Source organism: Bombyx mori, chromosome 27 (assembly GCF_030269925.1).
Source record: "Bombyx mori chromosome 27, ASM3026992v2".
NCBI classification, from domain to species: Eukaryota; Metazoa; Arthropoda; class Insecta; order Lepidoptera; family Bombycidae; genus Bombyx; species Bombyx mori.
In genome coordinates, this window is record NC_085133.1 from 5,726,008 (window position 1) to 5,744,425 (window position 18,418).

General features: G+C 36.2%; 2 protein-coding genes and 1 long non-coding RNA gene across 8 annotated transcripts in view; 2 read left to right on the plus strand and 1 right to left on the minus strand.

Annotated features, from left to right (window-relative positions):
- The window catches only part of LOC101740640 (dual specificity tyrosine-phosphorylation-regulated kinase 2), a 212,287-nt gene extending 205,806 nt beyond the window's left edge, over nucleotides 1–6,481 (minus strand). The window contains exon 1 of the mRNA XM_038020824.2: nucleotides 5,347–6,481. Coding sequence (XP_037876752.1) covers nucleotides 5,347–6,129 — 783 coding nt within the window. The 5' untranslated portion in view covers nucleotides 6,130–6,481. The remainder of the gene's footprint in view (nucleotides 1–5,346) is intronic.
- LOC134201541 (uncharacterized) overlaps nucleotides 1–18,418 on the plus strand; it is a 315,836-nt gene that overhangs the window by 184,336 nt on the left and 113,082 nt on the right. The window lies entirely within an intron of this gene.
- LOC101736790 (transmembrane and coiled-coil domains protein 2) overlaps nucleotides 7,479–18,418 on the plus strand; it is a 59,304-nt gene continuing 48,364 nt past the window's right edge. For 2 of the 6 annotated variants that reach the window (XM_062676504.1, XM_062676505.1), the window contains exon 1: nucleotides 7,479–7,661. The gene's annotated coding sequence lies outside the window, so the exon portion shown is untranslated. The remainder of the gene's footprint in view (nucleotides 7,662–18,418) is intronic. The other 4 variants (XM_021346170.3, XM_062676502.1, XM_062676501.1 and 1 more) reach the window with 2 other exon arrangements.

Genomic DNA, 18,418 nt, shown 5'->3' on the forward strand with positions numbered 1-18,418 from the left:
CTGTGGCATCATTCTCATTCGCTATTGATTGAGTCAGATCTCAACGAAGTCTTGCCCGCATCTCTCAGGAAATCCAGAAGTAATACAAATGGACCTTACATTCACCTATTGTACTCAATTTATTTCGACACTTACATATTGTATTCGTAAAAACAGAAACTGATTTAAAACCTTCATAGAGGTTCAATAAAAAAAAAAAATCAAGAAGCTTTTTTTTAAACATAACCTCTTTTTTAATGCACATGCAAAACACAGTGAATGCGGGTTCTACGCAGCCTGAGGTTTCAAAGATTGATTGACTTTGCAGTACTACGTCGGATTTCGTGGCTGCCAATAGCCCACTGAGTTTCTCGCCGGATCTTCTCAGTGGGTCGCGTTTCCGATCCGGTGGTAGATTCTGCGAAGCACTGCTCTTGCTAGGGTCAGTGTTAGCAACTCTCCGGTTGAGCCCCGTGAGCTCACCTACACACGTTAGGGTGAAGCTGAAATAGCCTCTCAAGGCTATCAGCATAGGTAGGAAAAATAAAAGGCTGCTATTGCAGAATTGCAGCCACGTAATCCGATGTCAAAAATAGTAACGAAACAGACACAGACCGGTCGGCGTTCCGAGCAGACTAATGCTAAACTGGTTCGACAATTTTCAACTACTATTAACAAACGCTAAGATTTCTTAGTAAAATATCGTATTACCTGACTTGAGCATTGATGACGTTCAAATTCTTATAAAATCCACGTACAAGTACATCGATTACCTACAGTAATTCGCAAATCCATTACGACGTAACGAATAATGAAATTAGAGTTACTAGTGGTTCCACAGAAGTCGAAAATCGATTATAATTATTAGTTTAAATTATAAGTTTGAACATTATTATGGTTCTATTGTCAAAAACTTTACTTCTTTAATCACATATTTTTCCAAGGCTACATTATAGACAAATAATATTAAAGACCAACCATATTAATCTATTCTCGATTAGACCAAAGACTTTAACAATAAACAAAAGGGTATATATGCGTGTGTGTGTGTCAAATACATCTAATCTAATGTCTAATGCTTTTATTATTGATTTAATGTATTTTTATGTATAATTAAAAGAAAAAATTAGCATTCTGCACTCCTTCCCTATATTCTCTATAAGCGCGGGAAATTTCATACTCCTCCGTCCGCGCAATTTTCGTAAAAAGGGGTACAAAATTTTTGCTCACGTATTAATATAACAATATAGATAATGTACGAAATTAAAAAAAAAACCGGCAAGAAAGGCAACCCGGTTTACTTTGCACAATAGAAAGCAATAAAACGAATACTCGAGACTTCCCACACGTAACGTAAGCCGTGACCCATTACGTAAATTAACAACAGCGTGCCTGCACTTAATACAATGTCACAAATTAAGATAAGATGACCTAGATTGAACGTCTAACAAATGTAGTTCAATATTCTGACAAGTGTGTATTTAAAAACATTTAAAACATTATTGTATCTGGGTCGACGGATGGTTTACTCGACTAACGGTAATTTAATATTTTAAGGCATCAGGAACATGGTCCTTCCATTTGGATGCGTGTGTTTTGTTCACGTTATATGAAGCCGTCAGCGCAAAAGTAGCCTAAACATACCTTAATTAGTATGGAGAGTATACTAAGTAAGTATTAGGTTTGAATTTACTTTTACACTGCTTCGTAGGCAAAAGTAATACGCGTAAAAATAATGTTTACAAATCCATCTGTTATCTATCAGTCAAATTAGGGATAGGCCTTGTTTTAATAGGTTTTAAATTAATGGCAATATACGTATAAGGACGAATATGAAAAAATTGTGGGGTAAGTCACTTTTGCGCTGACTGTCTCATATATTCACGTATTATGCGCGTCGGCTTTGGGCATTTGCAACGAACCTCTTTACGACTTAATCTAAATTATTTTTAAATTTCAATTTCGAATAATTTACAGATTTGGTGTTCACACACAATCAAGTTGTTTGGACACATTTTGGCATTGAGATTATAATACGTAACTGTTTTTTAATCACAATCTTAATTACTCGAGTATCCGTATATTTAATTACAGCCTGACGACAGTAAAAAAACTGAAAACATTACAGCCACATTTATTATTTGTATACCAGAAGCGTAATGTTAATAAGCGGAGAATTGTAATTAGTTTACGCTCTAGTGAAGTAATCAGCAGGCAGTAAATTAGTGCAGGCGGTTTTTTAACACGACCTCATCTCGTTTACAATTACGATCAAACGGAATTTAATTTGCAGGGTGAAAACTAATTACTACAATGCTATATAACTTTTGCATTAAAACACTGGAGATAATGGTATTATAAAAAAAAAACGATTTTAGAAACTCAAAACAAAATTCATAGAACATATTTATTTGATTTATATTCATAACGTTTCCAGTCAGTCCTCAATCACTAAAAAAATAGGATTGTAAATTTCTATCAATTGGCTGTAATATAATCAAGTTTATATTTTTTTTAATCTACAAGACCATTAGTGATCCTTTTATGGTTTATATAATAATGTTTGAAATTGAGAGTCCATTGCTCCCAAAACTTTTAGATCGTTAGACAATTTTTAGGTGCTTTAATTAAAAGTTTTACGGCGAAATTTTACGAAATCGGTTAAGGAAACCGGTTAAAAATTAAGAACTCCCGTTATTGTATACGCCGAATGAAAATTACGATTGCCGGGCCATATTCATATACATTTTATAACATATCATTTTCGACAGTCGTAATTCTAATTAAAGAATTAAAGAAATTAAAGAATTCTCATAGAACCGTGACGAATTGAATCGTAAATTTTAGGTATACATACTAGAATTTTAAATAAGCTCTTATTTTGTATTACTTTCTTTACATTTGAAGTTATGTATTTTCTTGGATGTTCACAGTCACAATAATTCATAAAACTCCATGCCACAAGAGTATTTATTATGTTAAAGAAATGATCTGGTCTTAGCTGTATATTTTACTTATGTATGTAGTTACATTTGTATTAAAAATGCGATAAGTATCTGCTGTTATATTGTGGTTCAGGATGTTAATAAAAGCAACTAAATGTGTCACGCTGATCCACCCGTGTTAAATTCGGAAGAGTTAATGTGAATAGCGTATCTTGTATTATAAATGCACATTTAAAATATTATTTTAGTTTTTTTTACTATTCGGACTTTCACAACTTCAAACACATTCTCAATAAACTGCAATGAATTGTAAATCAAATGTGGTCTTACGGTTAATCATTAGCTCTCGATACCTTAGCTAGATTTTACGAATTAAATTGTAGTCATCTTTTAAGTGCCAGATGCGGTACGGTCCACTCGCTATTAAATGGTTACTGGAACTAAAAGGCATATTAAGGTAAATCCCGCTACCTACCTACCTTGAGGTACAGCTTGTATAGTAATACAATGTCGTATGTCCATTTACTGGTAGTAGGACCTCTTGTGAGTCCGCACGGGTAGGTACCACCATCCTGCTTATTTCAGCCGTGAACCAGTAATGCGTTTCGGTTTGAAGGGTGGGGCAGCCGTTGTAACTATACTTGAGAACTTATAACTTATATCTCAAGGTGGGTGGCGCATTTACGTTATAGATGTCTATGGGCTCCAGGAACCACTTAACACCAGGTGGGCTGTGAGCTCGTCCACCCATCTAAGCAATAAAAAAAAACAATGACTGCCTCAAACTTCAAACCGGAATGCATTACTGTCTGCGGAAGTAAGCAAGGTGGTGATGATTACCCGTGCCGACTTACAATAAGCCTTAATCAAAGTTTTGCTTCTATATATATTGCAATACATTGCGTTTAGGCATAGTTACAAATTAATAATGACATACGTTCCCAATGAAATATTTATCTTATCGGCTGCATATCTATTATTGTAGTGTTGATCTAGGTCTCACCTGAATAAACAAAAGAGCTACATTTAACTATGAGTTTTCGTGATGGATACCACCTAATACACTAGTTCTGGAATTTTCGTTCAGGTAAATACTATGCTGATGGTTTTCGATTTGATTCCTAAATATACAAAATCCCCACGGATATAAATATATTTTGAGTCAAATATTTTTTTATTGGTTATGTTACAGTTTGAGAACCAAATATATTCTATTAGGTATGAAAGAATAGCCCACTTAACATTTAATTTTAGGCTTTGCGATAACATCTAAATTAACCTCAGAATACGACTACAATAAGTGTAATAGATACCTAGTTCAGTAGTTTATATAAATCTACTTGGATGTAATAGCCCACTGAGTTTCTCGCCGGATCTTCTTAGTGGGTCGCGTTTCCGATCCGGTGGTAGATTCTGCGAAGCAAGAGCAGTCTCTTGCGAGGGCAAGTGTTAGCATCACTCCGGTTTGAGCCCCGTGAGCTCACCTACTAGTTAAGGTTACGCTGAAATAGCCTCTCAAAGCTATCTATCAGTTTAGGTAGGAAAAAAATATTGGATGTAGTAACAATAGAAAACACTTTTATGCATTAAATAAAAAAATATTTTTTCGAAACTGTAGTACTATAGGAATTGGTAGAACTATATGTTACAAGAAAACGCGAGTGTCAGAACTTAAATAAGCTCGAGGAAACTCAATCAACTTGCAGGTCAAAGTTTTTACGGGAAGATAGAGAGCGATCGAAGGTTTCATGTAGTTTTTGCAGTTTCATTGCGGCAATAGTGGCATTGGTTCGGGTTACGAGATGTGTATTGACGTAAATAACTCCGTCTAAAATCACATGGCTTTTGAACGTCTCCTCAATGTATTGGGAAGTATCAAAATAGAACACGTTGCTTCGCGCGATCTTTCCACAGATAACGTTTATCTCGGAATGATTACGAAAATACTTCATAGAGTTCGTAGTCTTTGCAAAAAAAAAAAAAAAGAATACTAAGGGCCGGTGAAAATCAGAGGTTGCGGGTGTGGTCAGCTGATCAGACGCACACACAAGTATTTTAAGAGAAAAAGTATAACTGTATTCTCTGATTTCGGCTTATTGATTTTACCCGATGTGTGCGCCATGTGAACAGGTGTTCGGACTCCGTGATTGTTGTTAGAATGCAAACAAAACGGGTTTCTAACTTTTAAACAAAGTCCCCAAATACTGCTTCACTTAAAAACGTATTGTGGAAGTGTATTATTTATTTTGTAATTCAGTTAAGCTACGTAAACAAGATAACGAAAACTAGACTAATGGAACACTAATAATGAAAATTTCGAAATATGCATAAGGACTGCAATTGGTTTGATTATTACTCGGTATTTTATAGATAGTAGTATCATTTTTACACAACCGGTTATAATCATTTTAAGCATACTGACCTTGATACCAGATCGTCCCTGTTGCTTGAGCAGCACGTTCTCTGGCTTCATGTCGCAGTGGATGATGCGGTTCTTGTTTAGAGCGTGCAGACACTGCAGAAGACTATGCGAGAACTTACGCACCAACTGCAGAGAGAAACCTTGGAACTTGTTCTTCTTTATCAACTCGTACAAGTTGATCGAGAGTAGCTCGAAAGTGATGCACGTGTGATTCCTGAATGTGAACGAGTCGAACATGTGGATGACGTTCATCGTGTTGTCCTTGTCTTGCTCGCGGAGGTGCTCCAGTATACGGATCTCCTCCTGTGCTTGTCTGTGAAACCGCTTTTCGTTGCGGACCATCTTGAGGGCAACGTGTTCGCGTTTCTTATGATCGAACGCTTTCACCACTTGCCCGAAGCTACCTTTGCCGATGACTTTCAGCACTTCGTATCTGTAGGCTATGTGGTCGTGGGGGATGTGGATATACGAGCCCTGCTCGTTGTCATACTCGCAATTGTTTGGGAACCCGACTAGGCCGGGGCGCTTCTTCGCGTTCGCACCTATGAAGTACACTTGAGGATAGTCGAATATTTCACGGTGCTCGTAAGGCGTGAGTTTGTTCATATAGAGCTTCATGACCTGCTCGGGACTGGCGGCGGCGGCCGTCGGTCGCTTGTCGGGCGGTTGCGCGTTGGCTGCCGGCGGTGCGGGCGGGCCAGGCTCCAGCGGCGGCAGTGCCCCGTCCCGGAGCAACGCGAGCCCGAACGCGTGCGCGCTCCCCAGAGGCATGTCGCCGGTCATGGCCGCACGGCCACCGCCACCTCCGCGTACTTCGGTCGCCGTGGCCGAACCGACCCACGCTCGTTCCGACACACCACCACTGCACCTCACTGCACTTGCACTTGATGATGGCGCCACTCTGGCAAACGCGACATTTCACATCGACCGGGAGGAGCGAGACCCACGCTTCCACTAAAAATGCGGGCACATTCCTTCTCGACGATACGAGGAATCGCGATCACGAATAACTCCGCACCGCACAACGCGAACGTGAAACGCAAACAAAGACCCCCTTCCTTACGGCCTGACCCGACGACAAAACCAGAGAGAAAATAGAAACGGTCTCTAAAGTCATTGAACCATTCGACGTCGCGGAGTGTGCGAGTGCGAGTGGGAGAGAATGCGTTTTGTTCACCATTTGAATTTCCGGTAGATGGCACTAATCAATTCAAAACCGTCACTGACTTTGTATTTTATGAAAGACCGAATGACGAAGAAATAAAGTTTTTACTCTCCTTAAACTAAATTGTGCTTTGTCAACCTATCCTTTACGTTGTTTCATAATTTTAACTTAATTAATTAATTTAAGATTATTTATTTTGAAAAAGATCCTAATCCTTTAGTACTTTGAATATATTTTTTATTTTCAGCTGTGTCTTATGATGAATGGTCATCGTTGCTTATGGTCGTGATCAATGATAACACAGCCATGCAGTTGCCTACCAAAGAGAAGTTTCTTCAATCTTAAGCTGAAGAAGAACATGTTATAACCAAAAAACAGTGAATAAAAATTTGTTCCAAAGCGGGATGGTACGCGGTAAAAAAAAGCACTGAAAGTGTAAAATGGATGAACGCAATGGTTATATGGTGGTGGGATGGTAAAAAGGAGATGAAGGAATCATCTGATTGTCATCACATTGTCCAAAACGTACCAAACCGAATAAAAGTCCAACCAAAACCAATGATCCCAGAGGTTCCAAATTATCGTCATTCTGACGTTCAAAAAAGTGGTTGATAGTTGGGAATCCTTAGAGTTGGTCGCTCTACTGCACGCGAAACCGAATTTGTGTTTTTTCAGAAAGTACAACATTTCATCTGACAGTATACCTAGTCCCTCCATACTCTGTTGAGGCCTCCTAATACTTTAGAAGTCAACTTGGTTTTACCATTCAAATACAATTTTGAACACCGCTCGAAATATGAACCCTAAGAATTTTAATACTCTCTAAAGTACTCTCATATTCCAAGGTTTCCAAAAACTTTAATAACATTTTTCTTGTTTCTTATACCTACAGATTTAGGTCTATCATAATACCAAAAATTGTCTATGAATCTTTGAAAATGTTTATTGCGCCATCTACCGACATCTGTCAAAGTTTAGTTTCTCACTCAATTCACTTATCATCGGCGACTGTCTATTTTACTCCGTTGTTTTCTGTCGTCTAATGAAATCGTATTCTGAAAATAATTACAGTCCTTAATTTTAAAAGGAAATTATGTAAATATTATTCGAGTGCAAATACAACATTTAGTGCATGTTTGGACCCATTTCGGTAAGTACAGCAACTAAATTTTATTTGAACAATAGTTGAGTTTTTTTTCGTTAATATTTAATTACGAACCTATGTATTGCAAACAATATTATTATTACCCTGAAAGACAAAATTATCCACATAACGTAATTATACACATTAACGAGGTACTTACAATTTAAAAAAGAAAAAAAAAACGATTTGACAGATTAGTAATGACAAAATAAAATATTATAAATGAGATATTATTTAGATTAATAATCTTATTTACAACAAAAATATATCATTAAAGTCATTATTACTGTTCCTTATTTATATAGTATATCATTTTTTAGTATGAAACTTCAAGGTAACAATAGGGCTCTGCCCTGCCCCTAGTGACAAATACTTCCTACTCTACCGACCGGTGTACCTACGCGATTTTAATTTATGTTATTTGGCAATCAACCAGTACATTCAATTAAATATATGTGTAAACAAAAATTGATATAAAATAATCATACACCCATTGTTTATTTTTTATTCTCTTGTGTATGAGTCATTAGGTTGTATTGAGAGTGTACATAATGCTATAATTTACGAGGTATCCACTAAACCTTGACCAAAAGCAAGGATTTGATGTATTGTTCACAAAATAATAACTATGAAATAGCACATTCAAAATATATTTGAATACCTTTTTTTTTTCCTTCAGGAATTAAACAATGTATTTAAAATTTGGTTTGGGTAATTTATTGATTATTAGAAGACATATCTCTTTTATTGCCCGAATGCTGATTCAGCACATTTGGTAGGTCCAAATGAGTGGTGGCCTGCGTGACAAATAGCAGTCTTTGACAACCATAGAGGTTAAGCACTTGCACTTGTGCTCACACCAAAACTCCCACATTAAGCTTTGTTTCAAAAAAGATTGTAGTCAAAAAGTGCTGTATTTAGTGTCAAAGGCTTTGAAAAAATTTCCAAAACTAATATGTCAGTATTCTAAACAATATACAAATGTTACTAATCAGTCCTGGATGCATCAGGTTTATTTCCACATACACAAATACGTTAAAATGAGTTACAAACAGATTGCTATTGCTTTGCTTATGATTCTTTTGTGTGCCTGTATGTAGGCAAAATATATGTTCTTTTTCTAATGCACAAAACTGTTAGTGATTCAATTTGAACACATCCCTGACACGAGTATTTATCAATATTATAATTATATTCATAAATAATAGTAATATATTTTTTTAAACAAAAACCATTTATTAACTGGTATTAAATGATGAATGTCTCACAAAAAAAAAACTTAAAAAAATGACTGATCAGGAATTTTAGTAATTTCACAGATGGCAATCAGTAACGTATAGTTAAAACTCGTATGGCAGTATATATTTGTATATTAAATATAATTCATGATGTCATACCAATCGCCATACGTATCAAAGTTGGCAATGAGAAAGCTCAGAGGAAAAGTACCCTAAAACTGAATGTTTTTAGATTTTCAAACAGTTTACAAAAGGACTTTGGGCTTGCTATGTTTATAAAATAAAGTATTTCATATATAAAACATTTGAAAGAAACGCTCTTGGTGTACCACCTTTTTTCCGATGCTAAGAGTTAAGAACAATCCTTTATAATTCAGAGGCTTGAACTAGACAAATGAGCTTAGATCAATTTTACCACATGCGAGGTTTAAGGGATATAAACTAATTTTACTAAAATGATGATTGTTATGATTACAAAGTAAAACTATCTTCATTAAATGATATTTGTTTAAATTGGACATATATTTACGACATTGTAATTAACACAAGTAAACTGTGCATTATTGTCTGATAAGTTTTGTTGAGTTGGTAACAATAATAAAGGGAAAAGTGCCCATTTAAACTGGTTTTGAAATCATGAAATAATTAACTAATGATTTGTAGCAGTAAAAAGAATGAAACTTAAATCCTGTACATTCATCTGATTTTCAGCTATCTTATGGTTAATGGAAACCTAGTAGTACATTGAGCCACTTAATCTTCAATTTGTTTTAATGGAGTTACCATATTTATTTACTTAGTGAAAAAGTTTATGGTCCCCCTTGTGCTAACCTGTGATCGGTGCCCATAGAGATCACAATATTATGATCCCATCTATCTACCTTGAGATGTGAGATCTTAATGTCAATCTCTCACCTTCAATTGTGGTGCTTCACCACTGAAATGGGCAAGATGGTGATACCTACCTTTACGGGGTTACAATGTAACAAATCATATAGAGTGACTAAGATGTAGCCTCTAAATTTGTCTTTGAATAAACATTGTCACTAATTACCATACTAATGAGGTAAATAGAGGATAATGTATGTTAAGTGATCATTTAGCAAGTAGAGATCTTGAAAAAAAAAGTTCTGCGTAAATAATAGTACTTAATAATAATGATTGATTGGTTCAAATTTTTTCCTATATTAATTTAAGAATTCAACATATTGAATACATAAAAATCAATATTAGTATCTCTTTATTTCTGTTTAGATTTAATGTTGTCAAGTTATAGTTTACACATGCGGAGTTTATCATTAAAGTACGACAGGTGGCGCGCAAGTAGTTTCAACAATGGTTTTTTCACAAACTTTAGTTGTTATCACAACGGAGCATAGGCTGTTTTCACTAGTATCTATTGTTATAAATTGTAATCGAAAGGCACACCGATAAACACTTTTCATTTATTAGAATAGCAGAGATTCACATCACCCTACCAGATGCCTGCACTTGGCAATGCTGCAGTGTTCTTCGTACTATAACAAGACAATTTTTTTTACATCAATCAACAAACTAACATTTGACTGACTCGGTGGTTCACTAATGAAACAGTGAGGGCCCTCACTGTTTCGTCGAGGGTCGTGGGTTCGCTTCTCAGATCGGGTAAACATTGTGTGATGAAGGTTTGTTTGCTCATTGTTTAGACGTTTGCTATCTATATATTTAAACACATATAAGTATGTTTATCAGTCTCTAGTACCCATAACAGTGACCGTGCGTGATTTGTTCTCCGTTATTATTATTTAGGTGCCTTTATTTCGTTTTAAAAAACAAAACATTATTGTGAGTATCAACTCTGAATCTTTTTTTTCCTACCTATTCGCTGGTAACCCAAGGGGCTATTCCAGCTACGCCCGGACGGCCATATTTTCTAAGAACGAAGGAAATAATAATATGTAGATACCAACCCAGGTATATTTTCCTTTAGCTAAAGACGTCGGTGAGCGTGGGACAAATCTTACTTTAATATATCGAAAAATTTGATACATTTACAGTTGTGTACTATCGGGAACTGTTGAATTTATCCACAGTAGGTTGAGATATCTTTTCCCACGTACCGTCCGGTTCTGGAATAAACTCCCCTGCACGGTGTATCCCGAACTTTGAATTAGATTTGAGAAGAGTCCTCAGCCCGCCCTGGTTGCTTCCTGGCTTTGCCGATTCCTGTGAGCGTCGGTAACTAACTACCTACCGTCGTATACTCATCTGCTTTCAGTAACATTTAAACAAAGAATAAGAAATAAATTGGATCACACATCGGGTGGTTTATATGTAATTGTTTAAAAGAGATATTCAATAATATTCTATTCGATGCTATCTTCAATTAGAATCGAGAGACATTTTTGTCGCTCTTGCGTCAAAACTTGTTGGCTCATTTCCACATTTAAGATTCAAATAAATTATTTTATTTTATATTATTGTTTGTTGACATATATTGGACATTAAAATAGTTAACGGGCGTTCTTGCAGATTTTACTGTACATACTTATAAATTATATTTTAATTAAAATGTAGTGCAATTTTGTGAACTACTGTAGTATCGATTTAACCCTCAGACACAGCCCACTGAGTTTCTCGCCGGATCGTCTCAGTGGGTCGCGTTTCCGACCCGGTGGTAGATTCTAAGAAGCACTGCTCTTGCTAGGGCCAGTGTTAGCAACACCTCCGGTTTGAGCCCCGAGAGCTCAACTACACGTTAGGGTAACGCTGATATAGCCTCTCAAGGCTATGATCATTGGGAGGAAAAAAAATTAATAATGCCAATATTATACTGTCAACCCTGGATGACGCTGATTTTTGCTGAAGTCGTCTCAAAAATTGAAACGGTTTGAAAAATGTTGAACTTTTTTTGATGTACTAAGCCCGGCGAGAATTTTGACCACCTGAGCTAGTGGTCACCCTAGCTCATGGACGTCTGCAAAGACAGGGACACAGACTGCCTACTATTTAAACATTAAATACATTGAATGACCTTAAAGTCTTAGAACAATCGTGCTGTTAATAGTATTGTATTACTGTTCTTGTTTAGTCACTATAGCATTAATGTAATAATATCACTGGAGCTAGTAAACCATGAAATTAAACCTGCTCGCGGCAGTGACTAATATTTTATTACCTAACATAGTAAATAGCAATGTTTTTTTTAATAACAAAAACGATGAGAACTTAAACAAGTTTTAAGATGAGTCAAGTATAAATATTATAACGAGTTGTACCTTGAGTTTAACAAAATACTTATACTAGAGTGGCAAGTGGTAGCAGCACAAAAAATCTTGTAATGAAGATGAATTGTTTGGTACCGTCGCATCGTCTTTGCCATCGGATTAACACCACCGGAGTAGACCCATGCCACCTGGAACCGCTACGTTGATTTTTTTCTTCCTACCTAAACTGATAGCTTTGAGAGGCTATTTCAGCGTAACCTTAACTAGTAGGTGAGCTCACGGGGCTCAAACCGGAGTGATGCTAACACTGACCCTAGCAAGAGCAGTGCTTCGCAGAATCTACCGCTGGATCGGAAACGCGTCCCTCTGAGAAGATCCGGTGAGAATCTCAGTGGGTTGTGTCTATGGGTTAATTCGCTCGTCGAGCCCTTCGTCGCAAGCGACGGGTTCGACGAGGACGGTGACCGTTGCTTGTGGTACCTAAAAGCACCGTTAATGGATCGAGAGGATCCGTAATGACGTGTTTTGGGCGACGTCGATTACCTTGATCCATAGTGTGTTTGTAATGAACATTTTTGCTCCTATCCTATTCGGCTCCAGAAAGATTTTATACCCACGATTTTTCCTAGCAATGTATTAATTCGGTATGGAACCTGTATGGACATATATTAAATGTACGAAACCTGAGAAAGAACCTATCTTTCATCTCACTGCTGATCTCAGATTTCCGCCCACGTTAAATACTTTGTCCACCCAAGCGGTGGTACGGGCGGAAAGCTAATAGTCAATAACATTATATAAAATAGATGTGGACAATATAGAATAGACATAATATATATTTCGGTTATTTTCTACATATTTGCTTCTCATAGCTATTATATATGATATTGGGTACTCCAGAATCAATAAACAATGAAAACTTAATTTGCATTTTCTATTATATGTATAATAAGAAAACGTCATTTAAAGCCCTTATGTAATCTAATAAAATTGTATCTAATAAATCTAATAAAAATGTATGGAAATGGTAGTGCAAGGTAGAGGGGGAAGAGGTCGACCGAAGAAGACATGGATGGAGTGTGTGAATGACGATATGAGAGAGAGAAGAGTGAGTGTTGATATGACGGCTGATAGAAGAGAATAGAAGAGAAAAATTAGCTGTGCCGACCCCACCTAGTGGGATAAGGTGGAGAAAAAGAAGATGTCATCTAATAAAATTAATAATTTTAAACAAATTTAAATTTCGTTTTACTGCATGACAGACTTCACTGAATGACATTCAAGAAAAATCCTTTTTAGAAAACTAAAGAGTTTTAAACAATAAAGGTTTTTTTTACACTTCTCCTCCTTGGGGAAATAATTACGTGTTGTTCATGTAGGAACTGACACTGGAGATAATTTTGTAATATGGTAGAGGTTCGATTCCACTTTCTTGTGCCCGATGTCGAACTAAATACCTATTTTGAATTTGATTTCTTTTTTAGAATTTTATAGGGTCCAATTACTATTTAATCGATTTCCATTTTCTTCATTAAATTTAATTAACATGCAGTTATACCAATCAACACTACAGTCTAGAATTTATTTTTATTTTGTGTTTGTCTTCTTTTATTTTAAATCATTCACATTCCTTATTGAAATCTTTAATCCGTTGGTAAGTGTTTGGATTTCTTCGAGAAAAATTAAAATCATTATCAGCATTAAAACCATTAGCCCGCTGAATTTCTCGCTGGATCTTCTTAGCGGGTCGCGATTCCGATCCGGTAGTAGATTCATTCGCGAAGCAGCTACTCTCGAGTTGCTTGGTCTCCTTCGGATGTGCTCGAGCAGTTGTTAGCTAACCCGAAGAGGGTGATCGGGGGTGTGTACAGTATTATCAGTTGCCCCGCCCCACCTCTCAAACCGGAACATGGTTTGCGGTAGAAATAGGCAGTACTATTCTAAATAGTAGAAACTTTGATTAGTTACGCCGCTTTCGTTGATAACAAACAGACTTATGTCATCGATATTAGTAATAGAATTAAAGTATTACTGACTTAAATGCAAAAGTACAGAATTAATCATGTTTGCGTCTGTAAAGCTGTAAAGGGCACTGTATAAGTAGTCGTAACTATCAATTACCCAATGAGACCTAATAGTTAACTAACGAAACGTGAATTCAATACATACCACTGACTTTTGTAACACAGGTTTTCCTAGCATAAAAGTCAGGGAATATTGTTATTAGATACCTCATAAAAAAGCCATGTATATTATTATACTAGTGTTAAGAATTCTTGTACGTGTTTGTATTTTAAGAGGCTTGAATAAAAAATATTATTATTATTATTATTTACATATGTTTCCCCTTTCTCAGTTCAGTCTGTCGACAGAGCCGGTGGAACTGTATATACGGGCTTTTGGCCAAGTAATATACATTAGTTATGAGTTAATAATTATGCTAGTTTTTATTGCGTGTAGTAAGTTTGGTTTTCTTCAAGCTGCATAAACTTTCTCACTATTCTGCATGTATTTAGGATAGCTGCCTTTTGTAGTGAAATAAATATGTTATCTTTTAAATCTAGAAGCTTTAAGCTGTTGTGGATGTGGTTTGGGACAACTCCAGTGGTTGAGATTATTATTGGGACTATGTATGCTTTTTTCTGTTTCCAAATTCTAACTATTTCTTCTTTAAGTTCTGTGTATTTTGTCATCTTTTCTGTAAACGTTTTTTGAATGTTGTGGGTATTCGGGACTGCAATGTCAATAATGTAGGTGACTTTATTGTTTTTATCTTGTAAAGTGATATCCGGTCTATTGTAGTGAATCGTCCTATCGGTAAGAATAGCGCGATCATAATAAAGTTTACAGGAGTCATTTTCAAGAACGGTTTGTGGTTTATAATTGTAGTACGGTGTGTTTATATTTTGTATCAATTTATGTTTGAGAGCCAGTTGTTGATGGATAATATTAGCAAGTTGGTTGTGTCTGTGAGTGTAATCTGTCTGTGTAAGGGTTGAACATGCTCCAGTTATGTGCTGTATTGTTTCTGGCTGGGTGTTGCATTTGCGGCATTTATCGTCTCTAATAGTGGGATCTTTAATAATATATTTTCTGTAATTTTTTGTGTTTATTACTTGGTCCTGTATGGCAATTAAAAATCCTTCCGTTTCGGGGAACAGACTTCCTGTTTTGAGCCACATGTTTGATGCCTTGCTGTCTATGTGAGATTGGCTTAGGTCATGAGGGTGTCGTCCATGTAGCGCTTTTTTCTTCCAGTTTTCTTCCATGTCTTTTTGTGGGTTTCTATTTCTTAGGTTTTCTGTATTATCTATTAGTTCTTTTTGTTTGAGATTTAGCGGTGTGTAGTTGTTATCATTTTGTGCTATGGCTCTGTGAATTTCACTTAAATCTGATTTTATGTAGAAAAATGTTTTTAAGCTGTGTATTTGTTTACGCCATAGATGCCAAATATCTATCATGCCTCTACCCCCGTCTTGTCTTTTAATTGTCAATCTTTCTATTGCAGATTTTGGATGAAGATTATTGTGTTTTGTTAATGTAGTCCTTGTTATGCGTTCTATTTGTTCTATGTCAGTTTTGCTCCATTTTATTATTCCAAATGAGTAGGTTAGAATGGGTATTGCATAGGTGTTCAGTGCTTTTATAAGATGTTTTCCAGATAATTTCGTTTTGCAAATGGCATTGATACGTTTTTTGTACTCTGAAGTTAATGATTGCTTTATTGTTATATGATCGAGTCCTTTGAGCTGCTGAAAGCCCAGATATTTATAAAGGTCACTTGGTTCCATCGCCGTTATTGTGTTTGTGTCATCTATTGTATAATCACCGGGTTGGACTTTTCCTTTTATTATATGTACGGTTTTACATTTATCAAGTCCAAATTGCATACTGATGTCGTTGCTGAATATCGTGGTAGTATCTATTAACTTTTTCATTTCTTTGTCATTTTTTGCGTATAATTTAATGTCGTCCATATAAATCAGGTGTGATATTATTGTTTCGGTGTTATCTTGTTGTTTAATGCGGTATCCCGCCCGGTCATTATGCAATTGATGGGATAGTGGGTTCAAGGCGAGGCAAAACCACAAAGGGCTGAGAGAATCACCTTGGTAAATACCCTTTTTTATGGCTATTTGTCGTGTTGTTACAAAATTAGGAGGGTTTTTTAATTTAAGTGTGGTTTGCCAATGTGTCATGATATTGCGTAGGAAGCTTATTATTATAGGGTTAATTTTGTAGATTTCTAGGACTTGGATCAGCCATGAATGTGGGATGCTATCAAAAGCTTTTTTGTAGTCAATATATGTACAGTGTAAATTTCTATTTTTTGTGGTGGCGTGTTTCATGATGGTTGAGTCTATAATTAGCTGTTCCTTGCAGCCCATGTGGCCTCGTCTACACCCTTTCTGTTCTTCAGCTAAGATATTATTGTGTTCTATATGTGAATTTATTTTCTTTGTAATAACTGTTGTTAAAATTTTGTAAATAGTCGGAAGGCATGTAATTGGTCGATATTGGGATGCTTCTATAGAGAAGTCACCTTTTGGTATCATATAAGTGATTCCTGTCGCTATGAATTCGGGAATACTTTGATTTCCAGAGATAATATCTGTTAGATTTTTGGCTATTGTTTTGTGTAAGCAAATTAGTTTTTTAAACCAAAAATTATGGATTTTATCTATACCTGGGGATTTCCAGTTATGTAGTCTAGCTGTTATAGTAGTTATTTCTTCCTCTGTCACGTCATCAAATTGCATTTCTTCTATTGTATCCCATCTTTCTTTTTCTTCAGTAATCCAATTTGCTTTGTCATTATGTTTTGCACTATTTTCCCATAACCTAGCCCAATACATTTCCAATTGTTCTGCTGTTGGTATATCTATATTACTATTGTCTCGATCAGTTTTCGGCTTTATTAGGTTTCTGTAGAATAGTTTTTCATTTGTTAGAAATATAGTGTTCTCATTCTTTCGTTTCTGTGAGTTGTTATATCTTTTTAGTCTGTGGGCTTTTAGAGCTAATTTTTGTTTCAGTGTGTCTAAAAATTCTTGAGATTTTTTATTGCCATTTTCGTGTGATGTGTGTATTTTAGTGTTTTTAAATATTTGTTCAACGCTTTGGACTACTTTTTTAGATCTATTATTATTTATGTATTGGGTCAGTTTACCAATATCTGCTCTCAATTTTGCTATATCCTTCTCCAATCTTTGTTGCCACGGTGGTTTGAAGTTTTTTTTATGTCTCGCGTTTCCTTCTATTGCTATAATTTTATATTTTAGTTGTTCCGAAATAGTTACGGCGGTGCAATATGTTAATGTATGTACATCTGATAGTTGTGTGTCTGGTGAGATGTAATCTACAAGTATGTCATTATTAAATAGACGTATCAGTTCATTTAGCTTAGAGCTATATTTAAGTTTAGGCAATGGCGGCCTTGCTTTAGGGTCCATGCCTGAGTACATTGTTAAATTCGTTTCAAATTTATCTTTAACTTCTTGTGTCTGTGTTGCCCCTTCTGTGGGGTTAGTATTTAAAATATCGACTTCATTTTCTAACAGCAGAGTTATTGATTCGGTTTGAGTGGATGAATGAGAGGTCTGTGTGCTAGAGATAATATTTGTATGTTGCTGTGTTTTCTTCGTTAAAATAGTTTGTGGAGTAAGTGTCGTATATTCGTGTGAATATGTTTCTGAATTTAATTTTTCATTTTCAACATTATTGGTTTGTTCGTCTTCGAGCTGTTTTCTCACTTCCTCTTTTAGTCGGTCTAGGGTTTCTTGAGATAGTAGTTTATTTCTTTCTATTGCCCTTTTTTGGTCAGATATTCTTTGCTGTGAAATTATTACATTAGGGTATTTTAGTGAAAAATGTTCATGCAGCTTTTTTCTGTAAATAGTCAGATCAGTTTCTAATTTAGTGACGTAGTAGTAGGTGCGCATGATAAATAGGTTTACTTCTCTGCTCCATTTCATGCGCACCCTTGTTTTGCCAGCTTTGGTGGACGCAGGTAAAAAGGCATTCGCCCCCTGCGCAACATCCATAGTCGACGTTGGTGAGCCTCTATGACCCGAGGATGATGGTGATGATTGTACCGAGGGGTTGTATGAACCGGTACTCGGGCTGTAAGGTTCACATGGGCTATTGCTCCTACTTTCTACATCGTGATTTCTGTTGGCGGCTGTAGCATTTTCGGGTTGTAAATCCCCGGCGAGAGCCCGCCTGCTCAACTCTCCGCCGCTGACGGATCCTATGCTGGAACACCCAGCGCCAGCTCCAGGTGTGCCCCGGCGATCGCCCCCGGGAAGCGGCCCTCTCA